This window comes from Gobius niger (assembly GCF_951799975.1).
Source record: "Gobius niger genome assembly, chromosome: 2".
NCBI lineage: Eukaryota > Metazoa > Chordata > Actinopteri > Gobiiformes > Gobiidae > Gobius > Gobius niger.
Window position 1 is genome coordinate 28021463 of NC_136853.1, and position 16417 is coordinate 28037879.

The 16417-nt window shown below is 40.1% G+C and overlaps 1 protein-coding gene across 2 annotated transcripts; it reads right to left on the reverse strand.

Moving 5' to 3' along the window:
- Positions 1 to 245: 245 nt before the first annotated feature.
- Positions 246 to 15758, reverse strand: xpot (exportin, tRNA (nuclear export receptor for tRNAs)). 2 transcript variants are annotated; one of them, XM_079551520.1, is made up of 24 exons: positions 15614 to 15758; positions 14703 to 14856; positions 12983 to 13065; positions 12843 to 12899; positions 9308 to 9377; positions 7372 to 7590; positions 5759 to 5943; positions 4423 to 4591; positions 4042 to 4278; positions 3903 to 3941; positions 3643 to 3830; positions 3425 to 3569; positions 3234 to 3353; positions 3068 to 3162; positions 2911 to 2980; positions 2578 to 2816; positions 2223 to 2508; positions 1939 to 2128; positions 1716 to 1832; positions 1530 to 1645; positions 1412 to 1459; positions 1274 to 1345; positions 1129 to 1185; positions 246 to 1040 (listed from the first exon to the last, which is right to left on the reverse strand). In XM_079551520.1, the coding sequence occupies exons 2-24, from the start codon at positions 14787 to 14789 to the stop codon at positions 1014 to 1016; spliced, it is 2916 nt and encodes a 971-aa protein (XP_079407646.1). In that variant the 5' UTR covers positions 14790 to 14856; positions 15614 to 15758; the 3' UTR covers positions 246 to 1013. The 2 variants fall into 2 exon arrangements, with proteins under 2 accessions (XP_079407646.1, XP_079407647.1); XM_079551521.1 differs by having other exon boundaries at positions 15593 to 15737.
- Positions 15759 to 16417: the final 659 nt, after the last annotated feature.

Below are 16417 nucleotides of genomic sequence, written 5' to 3' on the forward strand. Positions count from 1 at the left end.
GCAAAGAAAATGAACAAGAAAATAGTTTATAAAAGGTCTATAACATCAGGAGTTACTTTGAGCAGTTACCAAAGTCACATTGTTTACAATGCAGAGTGTTCCTTCACAGTATAACATGCAGAGCTGAATGAATTGATCAAGTATCTTCAATTATCACAAATATTACTTGTGGGAAAAGTGATCTGCTTCTGTACAAGGTGAAGTGTCTTATGAGGTTTGTCTGATGTAGGACGCCCATTTGATTCTGGAGTGTCAAGTGGCTAAATACATTTATAGCTTTCCAGTGATCAAAGGCTAAGATTGACAATGTTTTTATAGCACAATCAATATTTTTTCAATTTATTGTAAATTGACAAAATCTTATGTCTTAAATCAATTTGGAAACATTTTCCATTTTCTGGCACAAATGAATAAAAAAAAAATAAACCCGGGAACTGTATTTACACTTTCTAAAAATCTTACTCTTATTTACAAATTGCTCTTTCTCAAATATGTTATGTTTAAACAAATCCAGTCCAAATGTCCATTCTTTGGAGCAAACATAGTATTTGAGAAAGGTAGACTAATCACATGAGCTTTGTGACCAAACTACTGTGAATGGCTGATAATTATAACTAACTATCTTAGTAAACATTTAAACTGCCACATACGGAGTTCATAGTTCATTTGAGCTTTAAGCACTTGTTTCACTTCAAACTTAATCAATCTTATTTTTCCCCAAAGAAAACTCACAATGTTAAAAAATATTAGGAGAATTGCTCTCTCGCGTTTACTTTTTAGTATCTTTGAAACAAACTTCACAAAAAGCTTTTGCCCACAGCGGAGCTCCTCTTAGACATCTGAACCGTGGACAGCTCGTCTCAGCGGAGGGCCCTCTCCCTTTGTTTGTCTGTCATCCCAACAGACTGGACTTTGTGACGCATTTACTCTTAAGTGCAGCTCCCGAAGAGTCAAGTGGCAAGAAATACCACTTCATATGAAGTGTCCCATTGGTCACAATGACCCTTGCTATTCTACAGCCTGGCTCGATGAAAAAATGCCTGTTGAAAACAAAATGGGAATAAATACATTTAGAATCAATTTCAATTCTTGTCGTAATTAGTTTAACAAAAAGTTTTAGTCGCTGACCTTAAGGTAGGTTTTCAAAACTTTGATATCTGGCTCTTGCAACACATGACACAACTCCTAGTGAAAGGATAAAATATGAATGAATAAAAACCTAAAGCAAGACCCAAAAACATTTATACCACAGTACAGATGACTTCGGACGCACCTGTGATATTTCTTGAGACACCTGAAGGGAAGGCAGATACTCCTGTTGAAGGAATTGAATAAACTCTGGTCCCTGAAATAGAGAATTGACTTTGTAATATAAATTATATTCATATTAATAATCATTTTTCGCTCTTACTCGTTTGAGATGAATCATTTTTAAGGTAAAGGCACACTCAGCCAGCGTCTGCAAAACATGCGTTGATTTTAAAGCACGGGGACACGCACTTGTAACAATATTTCAAGCAGATACTTACCAACACAGTCTGTGCATCCGAGAGGTCAAAGGTTGGTTTAAGAGGAGCCATGAAACATGCAGGAACTATGTGTCTATAGATGAAGTCAGGGAAACCCACCATGCCATCTTTCCCTCCTAGAAATATTAACCATATAATGACTAATTGAAAATGCAACAACAATTAAATTACTTCATTATATTGTACCCCAGAGCTCCACTAATTTGGACAGAATAATGAAGCAGGTTTTTTGAGCAATTGGATCAGGGAAGTCGACAGCTCCTTGGATTATAGTAAATACAACTTGCTCAATGTTTTCTGCTCCTACCAGAAAACAAAACAAAACAAGTAGCAGTAGTTTATTACCATGTTTGGAATCAAGTTTGTTTTCAGAATGCATCCATGTATACTTTGTGTCAATGCAACTCACCCTGATTGGCCATCACCTCGTTCATGCCACTCCCAGTTACTGTCTGAATGAAGCTGAAGTAGCTTCTCCTCAGCATTTGCTTCTCCAAAGCAGCTGCTTGGTCATTTTCTTCTGCTGGCCGAGCCAACACCTCAAAAATGGCAAGTACTAGTGGCATGAAGATCTGTTGTAGGAACGGGGACACCTGTTGCTACCATGATGACAGAAACAAGGGTCAGTAATTAGATGAGAGTGTGCTGAGAGATACCAATACAGATTGTAGGACACAAAGCATGTAGTTTTACCTTAAACTTTGCAGTGATTTGGCTGATAAGTGGGATAAACTCTTGCAGGTCCTTGGCCTCACAGTCTTTGAGCATGTGCTCAGAAGCAGCTGGAATAAATGGCAGCACTTCCTCCTCAAGGCAGATGATCATTCGATGGAGGAAAGAGCGCACAGAGCTGCGCAGAACTCCTCTTTGAACAGGGCAGCTCAGAGCAGGCAGAAATGTATTGAGACAATCTCTGTAGACCTCGGTACAGCCACACTGCTTTACAGTCTGCTTGTTACTGAAAGCTTTGCTGGTCCGACTAACACAAACAACATGCTCATTAGTGACATGGGACAGCTTAAATGACTGATCGTATATCAACACATACCTAGCAAAGCTAACAGCATGGCTCAGACAGTCTGCAACACAAGCTAGCCTCTCCTCTTCCGTCTCCTGGAGCAGTTTGGCAAGAAGCAAACCAAAGGCCTCCATCAGGGGTGTCAGGAGGCTCCTCATCATTGCTTGTTTCCTCTCCACTGGACTTTCACTATTGACAATCAGAATGCCAGCAGTCTCGAACATAAACAGCTGATCATCACTTGTCAAAAATGCTGGGAAGCCATTTTCCTGAATAATGCAGAAAGAAACATCTTCAAATTCTTCTGCAGTTTACATGTAGGTTTTACAACAGCATTAATAATACAAAAGCATTGAAACATACGGGAGGTGCAAGCGCAAGCAGGTCTTGGATTCTGGTCAAAATGTCTTCAATGAAGGTATTCATGTGCTTACTGTATTTGAAATAGGTATACAGCATTGTAAGATTACGTTGCATTACATTTGAAACTGCTCACTATACAGTTTACACAGAGACTCACTGCAGAGTTTTGATGAATCTGGAAAAGAGGTAGGCCACTCTGCTACGGACTTTTGGGCTGTTGTGTCTTAGTCCTCTTTGGTCCAGAAATGCCATCTATACAAAAACAAAAATACATTTAAAAACAGCAAAACAAAATGGTTCATGGAGCATAAAGTTTTACTCACCAATACATTGGGAATGTGCTGCGGCTCCACAATGAAAAATTTATCATACCGAACTACAGTCTCGAAGAACTCCAGAGCCACTGAGCTATGCTGGTAACTACTCACGCCACAGGACACCAGCTACGATGGCACATAAAACACATTTAAGTCATACAGTTGTATCCCTGTTTGAGCAATGGGTTGAAACTTACTGTTCTCATCATATCTTGTAGTGCATTTGTCTTTGCTGCGTCTCCAGAGAAATGTGCACCATGAGATGCAGGCAGAGCTTCTCCAAGCATGTACAATAGCCTTATAGCTACTTCAATCTCCATGAAAGGTGCCGTCTGCCAATTTCTATCAAAATAACATACACGCTTTCATGTTTGGAATTTTAATTACATAAGTCTGTAAAAAGGAAATGTCTTACTGTATGGTGTTATTGAAGACCCGCCGCACAGCCTCGAGCAGCAGCTCAGGACAAACCTGAGCCAAACGGTCCAAAAGCATCTTCAACTGTTTCCGATATTCTACAAACATCGCTTCATCTTCACCTTCATTTTCAAAGTTGTACTCGTCATCATAGGTCAATTTTTTTATAACTGCAAGCATTATTGCCTGTAAACACATCTATTGTATTACATTTCCCTCTTAAAAATAAAAATATCAATTGAATATAATAAAACCTACCTCAATATTTGCCTTTTGCTGATCGGTCAGCAGGGAAAGCTGCAAAAGCAATACATGAAAAGTGGGGAGTCAAAAAACAAAAAACAAACGGGTTCACTTTGGCAATCATAATTTATGTGTCTCAACGCGGTGGGCTGACCTGTTTAAGAACGTGCAGGTAGTCGTAGCAGAACCCCACTATATTAGCTGATATGTCGTCGTCCTCATGCACCAACAGTTGCAGCAGGAGTGGCACTTTGACCTCCAAGGCCTGGAGAGTGTCAGCTGCCTCTTTCACATTTCCAGCTTTAGCCAACTTGGTCCAACTCTGAACCAAACTTTGTCCCATGCCATTTACCAACCGAGAAAACTTGGCAAGGAAGTCTACATCCTCCTCCTAAGGTGAGAAAAAAAATATGTTAATTTTAACTGATACAAGGAAAAACTTTTTCTTTTGCTTTTGAAAAAGCGCTAGATATTGTTGTAAAAATATTCTTTATCCAAAACAATAAAGAGCATATATCATTATTCCATGATTTACCTGTTCTACATTGAAGAATCCTGAAGTTTGTAATACTTGGCACAGAGACTCCACCAGTTTGGTTTTGTCCACAGGATCCATTCCTTTATTTACTATTTCAAACAAGCAGTCACAAGCCTCCTCTCTGAGCTCCTCCATGGACATCTGACTCAGCAGCAAATTCACGAACCTACAAATAATGACAAAATAAATTACACCCGTGTTGATCCCATATATTAACCAATGTTACATTTTTTACATAATATTATGTAAATATTAGTAATGGGACTCGATTACATTTTTTCAATAGTTAATTATGGTCTTTCTTAAATGCGATTAATGACAATTACAATCATTTATTTAGGGGTTGTATTTATTTTTTAGAGGTATATTTCAGATGCTTCTTTGCATTTTCTTGCAGCACCGCTATTAAGGGAATTCATAAAACTGAAATCCTCTTCTTGCAGAGCCACTATGGTTAGAGGAGACTGAAGTGCCCCTTCAGACGGACCACCTTTGGCCAGGCTGTTCTTTCAGTCAGCGGCTGTAACATCTGGAACAGCCTCCCTCTCACTATAAGAGAATGCCCCACGTTTAACACATTCAGGATTCAATAAACTGGGAAATGCAGGACTGGATGCAAGTTGGACATTTTTTTACTCACTACTGCCACCTTAGGTCTTATGCGTAACTGCAGGTTCTATATTAAGCTTGTGCATGACAGCACGTCGGACCCGAATTAACACCTTTTTGAGTGACCGTGCAGGATTTTAGAGGCTGTTGTGGCGAACAGGTCTGAGCTCATTCTATACAGTTTATAAACTCCGTACAGTCCTTTTAAAAACACGATGCACGTGGTCCTTGGGATTCTGTTTTGTGACATCCATGATTCTGTCCAACAATACGCCTCTTGTTTCTTTTAGTTTAGCCTCGTACTCCGTTTGACAGACGCAGAGCCATGTTGAGCCCACTCTAGCAGGTGATAATGGTCACAGCGCCAACTCACCGCTACTAGCAGGGGCGCAAATGCGTTGCAGGAAATGCCAAAAAATTGATACTTTTATGGAAAATGAGCAGTAGGACGTAATTAAATTGCGGGCCGGGGTTCACCCAGATCGGTGTACTCGATCTTCTGGGGATCAGTCGTAGAACTTGCTGCTCTGAACCTTCTTTATCCAATGATTCTCACTCGCCTGGTCAATCATTAGCATCCATGAGGCAAAACTCAACTTTTGCATAATCCACAACACTGTCTTCCACCTGCCGCCTCTTTTACGTGTCTAAAGCTGTAAATGAGCCATTAACACTAGCCACTGTCACCGCATGGTCATGGTTAAATTAACTGCATAAATCTAACCTGTCATTGGCGATGAGGTTAAGGTCAATCCAGGACACGTAGGCCCCCACCACCTCCAGACACTGACACGTGAGCTCTGGGTGTGACTGCTGGTAGGTCTGCAAGATCTGGAACCAGGACTCCACCAAACTGGGGATGCACTGCTCACGCATCGTATCTTTGATTAGAGTATTTCTGCGGGTCTCCTACAACATTACAAAAAGCAGATGAAAAAACATCCTTTAAAAATGTGCAAACATAAAGCATTAATGTGCATTATGGAACTTTAAGTGAAAAAATAATGCATATGCGTATTTGATCTTTCAGTGATCCATACAATAGAGGAAAACGCAAGTGCACCCTTTGGAATTTCTTACATTTCAGCCTAAATCATCAAATGTGGCCTGATCTTTATTGAAATCACAAGAATGAATAAACTGTGTCTGCTTGACCTAATACCACCCAAACAATTGCATGTTCTCATATCTTTACATGCAAAGCTCAGAATACTCAAGGTAGAAAAATAACCCTGGAGTGTCAGCTAAAGAGTTACAGAAATCACTGGCACAGGCCGATATCTCTGTTGACACATCTACAATATTCAAAACATTAAGCAGCACAAAAATATTCTGTGGACTGATGAACCCAAAGTTGAATTGTTTGGGCGGAACGTCATATATGGAGGAAAAATGGAACAGCACACCAACATCAACAACACCCTATTCCCACTGTGAAGTCTGGTGTAGGAGCATCATGCGCGGGGCTGCTTTGTTGCCTCAGGGCCTGGACAACGTGCTCTCATCAATGGAAAAATTAATTGACAAGCTTATCAAAATATTTTGCAGAAAAGCTTGAGGCCATCCATCCAACAGTTGAAGCTCAGAGGATGGAGCTGCAACAAGACAGTGACCCAAAGCACAAAAGCAAATCAACTTCAGAACGGCTTCAGAAGAATAAAATACATGTTCTGAAATGGCCCAAAGTCCTGATCTAAACCCGATTGAGATGCTGTGGCAAGACCTCAAGAAAACCAGTCACACCAGACATGAATCCATTACTTTTTCCTCCCTGTCCTGTGAATGTTTGCTTGAACTAATACCACAAAATTACATATTTTTTACTGGCCATAACAAACAGTTAACTCATTCTGTTGCTTTTAATAAATCAGACCACATTTTATGACCAGGCAGAGATCTATGAAATTCCAAAGGGTTCACATACTTTCCCTTCCACTGTGCATAGATGGTTTACTTTCCATTGCAGAAGCCTCTATGATGCTCCAGGATCAATTATTTTTGAAGTTTCTAGAAGGTTTTCACTGCTGACAGACCTCCCTATGGTGACACATATATTCCATTGATCTTGGAGTCTTATAAAGCCTTTATAAAGTAAAGGCGGCATGCCAACTACCACATACAGGTTGCACAAATAATTTTTTCCCCCATAGAAAAGTTCCATAATGCACCTAGAACTAGATGCTATGGTGTTAGTCCTATTCTGTCACTTTTTTGTGGTAAAACATGAGACAGAAAAGGAGAAAGGGTGGAAATGCCGATTAACATAAATCATTAAAAAAAACACACACACACAAAAAGTAATAAACAAGATATTTAACTTATTAATGCCAGACTTGCCTCTGCTGAGTGCATGATGTCGCGGTCAACCACCTCTGCATCAATAGCGACGAGTGTACGCAGGTAAATGTCAACACCGTGTGGATTTGAACCAATAAGTGACAGGATATCGAAGAAAAATTTGGGCCATAGAGTAACGTACTCCATAACAAATGTGAGGGCCAGCACTTGAGCAGCCTTGTTTCGAATGAAGGATTTCTCAGGTTGAGGGTTGAGCAGCTGTAGAGAGAAACAGAACTACTTAACATTGTACATTTAAAACAAATAATTGTATATAATAACAATAATACATTTATGACTATCCCAATTGCATAATAATCATCTGAAGGTCAGGGCGATAACAAGCTTGATAAATTCTCAAACATATGCTGAACAAAAATATCAGATGTCAAATAGTGATGATATAGGTAGACTGCCACCATAAGTGGGCATACTTTGTGCTTGATAGTTCCATCAATCTTAGCCATACACGGGTGTGGCATATTCAGATGCTAAAACAGGATGAGCAGTATTCACATACTGGGGAAAATGAAAGGCCACCCCAAAATGTCAAAAGTCACTATTGCCTTGGACGTCTCAAGTTATGCGGGAATGTGCCTTTGGCATGCATGATAAGTGTCAAAAAATATTTTAATAATAGTGTGTGAGGCTGCACGGCAATGTTTAACTTAAGAACAACAAGGGACGAGATGAGGAGAGAGACTTTAGAGGACGGAGCGGTGCTATTGGTGCCAGCCAGGTGAATGCCACAGGTGGGACATGTATTTAACAGAAAAGCTCTAGGCTCTGCTGATTCTGTCAATCAATCAGCCTCAGCTCAGGTCAGGGCCGGGTTCAGACAGATCTAGCGTGACAAGATGTGTCACATTGTGAGACACTACACAGCCTTTTCAACTGAAACCCTGCATCACACAAATTGGAGCCATATCCCGCATTCACTCAGACGTGGAGAGAGTGCTCGACAGGATCCTTTGTTTATGCCATTTCTTCCCTCTCTCGTACTCTACTCTAAAGCCTCACTGGCGCTTCTACGCAGACTACAGGCTCGAATGAGAACTCGAGAAGTAACTATGAGGGGGAAAAACTTCCTTTCTCCATGTTTTACAAATGTAATTGACTGAAGTGTGAATGGCTGATGAGGGTCTCCTTAGCTTAAAGTAAAACAGTTCAGTCTGGCTTTAGTTCTGTTGTCACTGCAGTGACAGGAGCTGCTACAGAGACACATGACACATCTAAACAGTTTAATGTCTGTTGCAATTCTGAATTTGTCTCAACATTATAAATTTTCAATATTGAATTAATGTAAAAAAAAAAAATACAATTTCATATTTTATCCGTTAATGTTTTGTGACGAGGAGTGTAGTATTTGCTGTGATCTCTGTCTGCCCCTGGCCCTGACTCCAGTTAAAATAAGCTGTCGTGCACATGCAAATTACATCTTCTACAGTGGTATGAAAATTTACACCGGTGTCCAAAAATTATACTGGTATAACCGTGCATAATATGAAGTGGCCCAGCCCTAGTGCACAAGTTTGCATTCTTTGGTGAATTAGAAAAAGGAGAGCGTGAGAAAGCAGTAAATCTTTGGGACTGAATGAGAGAAACATCTGGCGTATACCATGTCCCTCTGGCTGACAGCGGCCCGTGGCAATTTTTTTTTACAAACTGTGCGATACATACTCAAATCAAATGCCGACAGGCTGTCACATTCCAGCTATGAAAATCATTTTCCGATCACTTTATGTTGCACCAGGCCTTTTTGCCGTGTAGGTCAATGGAACTCTCAGTTTTGTCCTGTAAGTAGCTTATTATTGTGGGTGATGTCACATTGAAGACTTGACATACAGTATGTAGGCTTGTAGTTGATTTTGGAAGGTGTAAAATGGCATGATACAGCTCATTAAAAGCTGTAACCAAATTCTGCAGTGTACTGTACCTGACACTGGAGCCACTTCATCAGAGACTCTCTGATCAGCTGCTGTTGTGGAGCACTCAGACCAGCATGTCTGGACAAACAATACACAAGTCAGTCCAACATGATGCTGATGATTATGAAAAGTTATTGACCTGCAACATTCTGAATCTCATATTCCAATAAAATCTCTGCATGCTATTTGTTGCCGTGCCACCTGGAGTTGAAATGGATCAAGAGGTTTGTATCAACCAAATTACACCATGTGCCGACTAAACATGCAAACCTTTTCTTAAGCACACAAGCCCCATCGCAGAAAATCGAAACCTATGGTATCTACGCCCAAATACGCAAGCCTCAAACATTATTTAATATGTACCAATGTCAGATGTCACATACACATTTATAGACATCAGTGAATTAATTTGATCAATTATGGCCTTCTTGCTGAACGTGCGAATAAAGTTACTGTTAAAGCTGATCATTCTTTTTGGAAAAAAGCCTCAAGTTCCTGTAAATTCCTGGGCTGTCTTGCCCAACATGCACGTTTCAGATCTCCCCAGAGTTGCTCAATGACATTGAGGTCGGGAGACTGAGATGGCCACTCCAGAACCTTCACGTTATTCTGCTGTAGCCAATGAGAGGTCGACATGGCCTTGTGGCTTTGGATCGCTGTCATGTTTGAATGTCCAAGTGCGTCCCATGTGCAGCTTCCAGGCTGATGAGCGACACTTTTCCTCCAGTATTCTTTAATAAAATGCATTATTCATCCTGAAATAAATTTTGACCAAGTTCCCTGTAGCTCACACATCCCCAGAACATCAGTGATCCACCTCCATATTTCACTGTAGGAATGCTGCACCGTTCATCACAGGCCTTGTGACTCCTCCAAATATAACGTTTATGGTTATGGCCAAAAAGTCACATTTTGGTTTCATCATTCCAAATGAAATTGTTTCAGAAATGTTGAGGCTTGTCTGTTTGGCATATTGTAAGCGGATATTTGGTGGCATTTGCAGTAATGGCTTTCTTCTGGCGACTTGGCCATGCAGCCCATTTTTCATCAAGTTCCTCCTTATTGTGTATCTTGAAACAGCTACACAACTTTTTTTCTTCTATTGCTTTGTATTTCAGCTTAAGTTGTGGGATTTTCCTTTACATCACGAACAGTTTTCCAGTCAGTCGTTCCTAAAATTTTTGTTGGTCAACCTGACCATGGTTTGTTTTCAACAGAATCCTACATTTCTACTTGAACACTGCTGATTAAAAGTAACTCTCAGTAACTTGAAAATCTTTTTTACAACCCTTTCCCATTTTAGACAATTCAACTACCATTTCTTGCAGGTTCTCTGACCATTCTTTTTCTTTCCTCATGACTCAGAAACCAAAAACGCCAGTGCAGCACTGGATGCACAGGATACAATAATTACAAACGGGTCACAGGTGAGGATGCTTACCTTTAGTAACCATTTGTGTCAACTTGTGTACATATTATTAGGCCAAGATTACCAGGGTAACTTTTGATTAGGGTCAAACTCAGTTGTTTGACCATAAATGGCTTTGCACAACCACTAACTACGAGTGAAAAGAACCTTTTTGTGTTATACTCTGACAAATGGCCAAGGGCATGTAAACTTTTAATGAATTTAACTGTTCATTTTGAAATATTTCAGAGCTGAGAGAATTAATCATTTATTTTGCACCTGAAGCCACACGGGAGGGCGTCCCGCTGCCCCCGTTCCGGTGTGCAGTAAACACTGCAGACACAGGTAAAGGAAGACAGTGATAGGGTTTGCACCTGTCACAGTTATTCTGCAGATGAGTGCGGTATGTCCGAAAGGAAACATGTGAGAGTCGCCATCATCTCCACAACTTTTTGGGGATTTGGAGCCATTATTGTGTCTTTCTCACGTCAGAGTTCTTTCATCAGAAATGACGAGTGTTTTTTTAGACCCACTAGTATTAAACGTAGCTGCGTTGTTATTGATAACACAATATTTAGCATGACCACAAAAATCTATAAATTATGCGCCAGGTTCAAAGCGTGGGAAAAATAGTAGTGGCTTATAGTCTGGAAATTACAGTACTTTTTAAATCCTATTAATGATTATTACACAATTTAAAAAGTTGGAAACACACCTGACTACTAGAACTACCATTCAAAGCTCAGAAACAATGCTAAACCATTCTCAAACAGCCAACATTACTGTATATGATTAAAATGACATGAAAGAGGATTTTATAACTAAGCTAATTTTATGTAGATTGCATGGGCTGTTAATAAATAGATGACAGTGGCCTCGGAAGCATCCATTTCATTTCCAGATTATGAAGTAGAAGAGGTAGTAAAAGAAGAAGCAGCAGCAGCCAAAAAGTTACTACTTTTGCAATTTATAGTCCCGATCAAAAGTTTAAGACCAGTTGAAAGATGCCAAAACTTCACAATTTGCATGGTTGGTTTTGCAGGGTACGATGTAGAACTTCAGTATACAACAAGACGAAATGGGAGGGACAGAAAAGAAAATTGAGCAAACCAGTGTAGTCTTCAATTTTTTAGTGGGTACAGTATACTGTTTTTCTTTTTTCAGCAGGTGCGGGGATGGCCAATTACATGCGGTGAAAAAAATTATTAAGACCTTTCAATTTGACAAGAAATAGGCCAACAGGATTTTTCCTGTAATTCACAGGTTGTAGTTTATGAGGCTGTGAGAGTGAAGCCAAAATCAAAACTTAAATGAATAAAGCCCATTCTGCTCTCAACCCCTCACACTCTTGCGCTGTCGAGTTAACACCTGAACGCCCCTGCACACACGCTACTTCGTGGAGAAGGACTAGTTTATGGACAATGTTTTGAATGAAGAGGACAGCGCGTGGCTCAGCCAGCGCTGTCGGCGAGGCGCATCCACTTTTCAGCCTTCAGCGACACTTCCAGTGTCTGAGAGTAAAACGCAAACTTTGAACAGTCTACGTAGCAACTTTTCCGCGGGTTCAGCGCGTAGTAAAATACAGATCGTTACAAGCCCACACCGGTCACTGCCTTTGTACAAAGCCGCGAGCCACTGCAGAGGGACGGAGCAATGCGCATAAATGGGCCGACATCGTGCACTCTCGGGGGATGAACAGGGGAGGTCGAGGAGACGCTGAGCTGAACGCGAGACATTACACGACTCTCAGGGTCTGAGAATTCAAAATTTACTTTTCTTAAAATTCATTTAGAATTTAAGACATTTAAAAATGGCTTACTGTGTGGCGATGCCATGCTACAAGAGACACTGCTTATGCAGTTTAATGACCAGACCACGTTCAAAACGAGAAATTTTTTCTTTTTGTCGCCATCAGGATGTCATGACGGAAAATGATACTGAATCCACATTTTTGCACAGATTTGGCTTTTTAAAAGGCATGTGGTCCTAAACTATTGATCATCATCGTCTATTTTGTTTTCAATAACAAAACACTTTAATGGAAGTTTTTCTTTGAACCTTAATGAAAAAAAGAATTTTGCCATTTTTCCAACTGGTCCTAAACTTTTGATCGAGCTGTATTTGCCAAAACTAACCTGAACTTAATTTGATGTTCTAAAACTTGAAAACAGAAGAACTTCACATGGTCATCCCTGAAAAACAAAACCAAATCATGTTAAACATACCCTAAAATACTATTACAATTTTGCAAAAACCTTGCACTGCTTCAACTCACTGATAAATGCCTTTTGCAAGGGCCTCTGCACAAACTTCCCAAGCATCTTGAGACTCTTTCAGCTGCTCAAAATATGCCATAGCCTATAGAAAAAGACAAAAGACACAGTATTATGTAGACCAGTGGTTCTCAACCTGGGGGTCGGGACCCCCAAGGGGGTCGTGAGACAAATTTAGGGGGTCGCCAGATCATTTAGATAAAATATACAAATTTGCATTAGCATATAATCTAATGTTTTACTGTAGCATGTGTTTGCTATTTTACCAGAGTGCCATTATTTGTTTGTAATTTGATGCATTTTATTTCAGCCATTTCTTTTTTTTTCTTTGGTTTTAAAGAATTTTGTAGGCTAATTTTCTCAAGGTGTGACCCGGGCGGGGGATCACAAATCCCTTTACCTGTTATACTGGGGGTCCCGGCTCCAAAAGGTTGAGAACCACTGATGTAGACTATGGTAATGAAGTCTCAAACTTACAACCCGACTGTGCGCTTGTATTTGCCAGGTGGTTCCCTGAAGAATGTGACGTGTTCGAGAGTTGTGGGAAATAAAATACCTGCACTGCAAATTTAGTTCTAAATGGAAGTGTATTATGTTCTAAATGCCAAAAAACACAGTCTATCATGAAAGATGCAGCTTAGCAAATAAATCAAAATGTTTACTTCGCTACATATCTTATTTATTCAACTGACAAATATCTGTTGCATATAAGAGTAATGAGATTTTCATTTCTCATTGAATCCATCATCAAGGCAGCGTGTGAAGGAGAGTGAGGGGTGTGGGTGAGGAGGGAGGCCAGATGAGAAGGTAGCGCAAGATTCACTACTGACACCTACTGATAATAAAAAGATGCTGAACCGACGCCAGTTTTGGCTCTCATCACTTTAAACACAACTTTCATCAACTAATCTAAGTGAATATAGGCATACCATTTTGAAGCCAAGAACCTGGAGAATGAAATCGCAACCGCGGTCAACCGCGGAAGGTGCGGTTGTTTAGTGTGTATTGTCAATATGAAATGCATGGGCATTAAGTTACCGCGCATGGCGGCAGGTGAGGAAGAGAGGTGTTATAGCGGCAGCCCGTGTCAGGCCAGGTTTATCAACAGCGACTGTCATTTTACATCTCCATCATGAGCTAATCACTCTTCCGTTAATGCAAAGCACAATACAAAAGTGGTGTGAGGTGAACAAACAAATCCTGAATGAATCTGTGAGAAGCTGGTGGCTAGTTAGCTTTAGCTTATAAGCACCAGGACCTTTTTAAATGTCGATGCTCAACATTTCTTATCGTTGGTCCTTAGTCTGTCACAATTTGTCCCAGGTTCATGGAGATATCGTTGTGATTCGTTATACGTTTTGTGGGAGAGACACAGTCTACAGTTTCTTTGGACAAATGATCCCATTGACAACAATGGCTTTCAGCCAATGTTAATAATTTGCAGTTTTCTTCTACATCACACCCGTTGCCCTATGGGCAATGTGGAAGTAATTTTTTTTCCGAAATAAAAAGGTCTTTTTTTTGCCACATTTAGGAAAATTTTAACATGAATCTTGAATGAAGTTGTAGGGCAGTCTAATCTGTCATGTACTTTAGGCCCAAGTTATACAAAAGTAAAGTAATGTACGCAAGTTACTTTCATGACTAAGAAAAGTGGACACTGCAAAGGAGAAGACAAAACCAACTTCACAATCAAAGTGTAAAAACACAAAACATGCGTACCCTTTGTCTATAGCGATTGTCAGCGTTGGGATTAAGCCCCAAAAGGGCCTGCTCGTCCATGACTGCAGTGACAGACTGGCAGGCCATTAGTGTGTTAGCTGAGGTCTGTTTCAGATTCAATCCAGTCTTCAGGTGACGGGCAGAACTCTTTCATCTGTGTGAACAGAAAACAACATATCTTGAAATTAACAATGCAAAAATAGAAATAATACAGCATTTACCAATAAACCTGTCACTTCTGTGATGTCCTTAATGCACTTTACAATGTTTACTTAACATTGTAGGTTCTTCCATATCATATTAAAATAAAAACTGTAGACCAAAACATCAGTCCAGACATATGGATGAGAGTACTGAATTACACAATGTAGGCAACAAATGTCATGACACAACAGTACCATTGGTTTGAATCAGCACTTGACAGACATCTTATACCCGAGTGATGCAACACATCGCCAATTGTGACAGCTAATATGTGGTAAGTAGCAAAACACACTGAATTTGCTATTAACATAAGAAATACCGTGCTATCAGTTATCAGTTGATCGTAACGATGGGGAAAGAAACTTACCGACGACCACTGTTAAAAAGTTGACAACTCAGCGCTAGTAAGCCCTAACTGTGTACAAGCTACGCTAAGTTAGGCTAATATTTGCTTTCTAAATGAACCATAAATATATTCTACAGCGCAGAGTCGTTTATATGGTGATTAGTACAACACAAACTATGAATAAGCAACGGATAAGGAAAGCGTATCTAGTCCGCGTGGATGGACCATGAGTAGCATGTCAATTACTGCTGTTTGCCTAACGTTGCCTCATTCACAGCACTGCTTAGAGAGAAATCACACAATGTCAAACACATTCTACATTGGTAAAGTAAAAACGGACCTTGTTGTTTCTTCTTCTTACCTTATGCAAACATTAATGCATCAAGTACTTTGATTTTGTTGTAACTACGTAAACTCTTGGGTAGATCCCTACTCTCGCAGCTCGCTCGTGAACTCACGATAGAAACCACGGTGCGGCGTGTCCATCCCTTTAACTTCCGGGTCGAGGGCAGGAAGTGAACTGCTGCATGTCAATCCAAAACCTCCAAATCTGAGTTGCTCTCACAGATCCATGGTTGTGTTTACATTTTTGTACATTTTGCTAAACTTCTTTTCCCCATTTGATAACCATTTTGTCTGTGTTGCGACTTGTGATACGGATTTCTGCAGTGAAATCCAGTGTTTATTTTTCTCTCACGTCTTTTATATTGTATTCATTCTGCACCCTTTCGCGATCCTAACCTATCAATGCCAATAGAGTTCGGGAAAGTCTACAGTTACCATGGAGATCGGCCATCTTTGCAGCTGTTAGCATACATTTCCATTGACTAACATTAGCTAAAAACAGTTTATAAAGTGGAGAAAATAGCCGTGGAACAGCTCCGTCAGCTGCTGAGTTACTGCTGGTAAATACATCTAACTCACTGTGACGTCCAAGTGTTTTAATGTGAACAATAACTCCAGTATTTTAACTGGAGTTATTGTTCTCATTAAAACACTTGGAGACCACAGTGTGTTAGATGTATTTACCAGCAGTAACTCAGCAGCTAAAGAGTCGTTCCACTGGTTTTTTTCTCCACTTTTTATACTGTTTTTAGCTAATGTTAGTCTATGGAAATGTATGCTAACAGCTGCAAAGATGGCGGATCTCCATGGTAACTGTGGA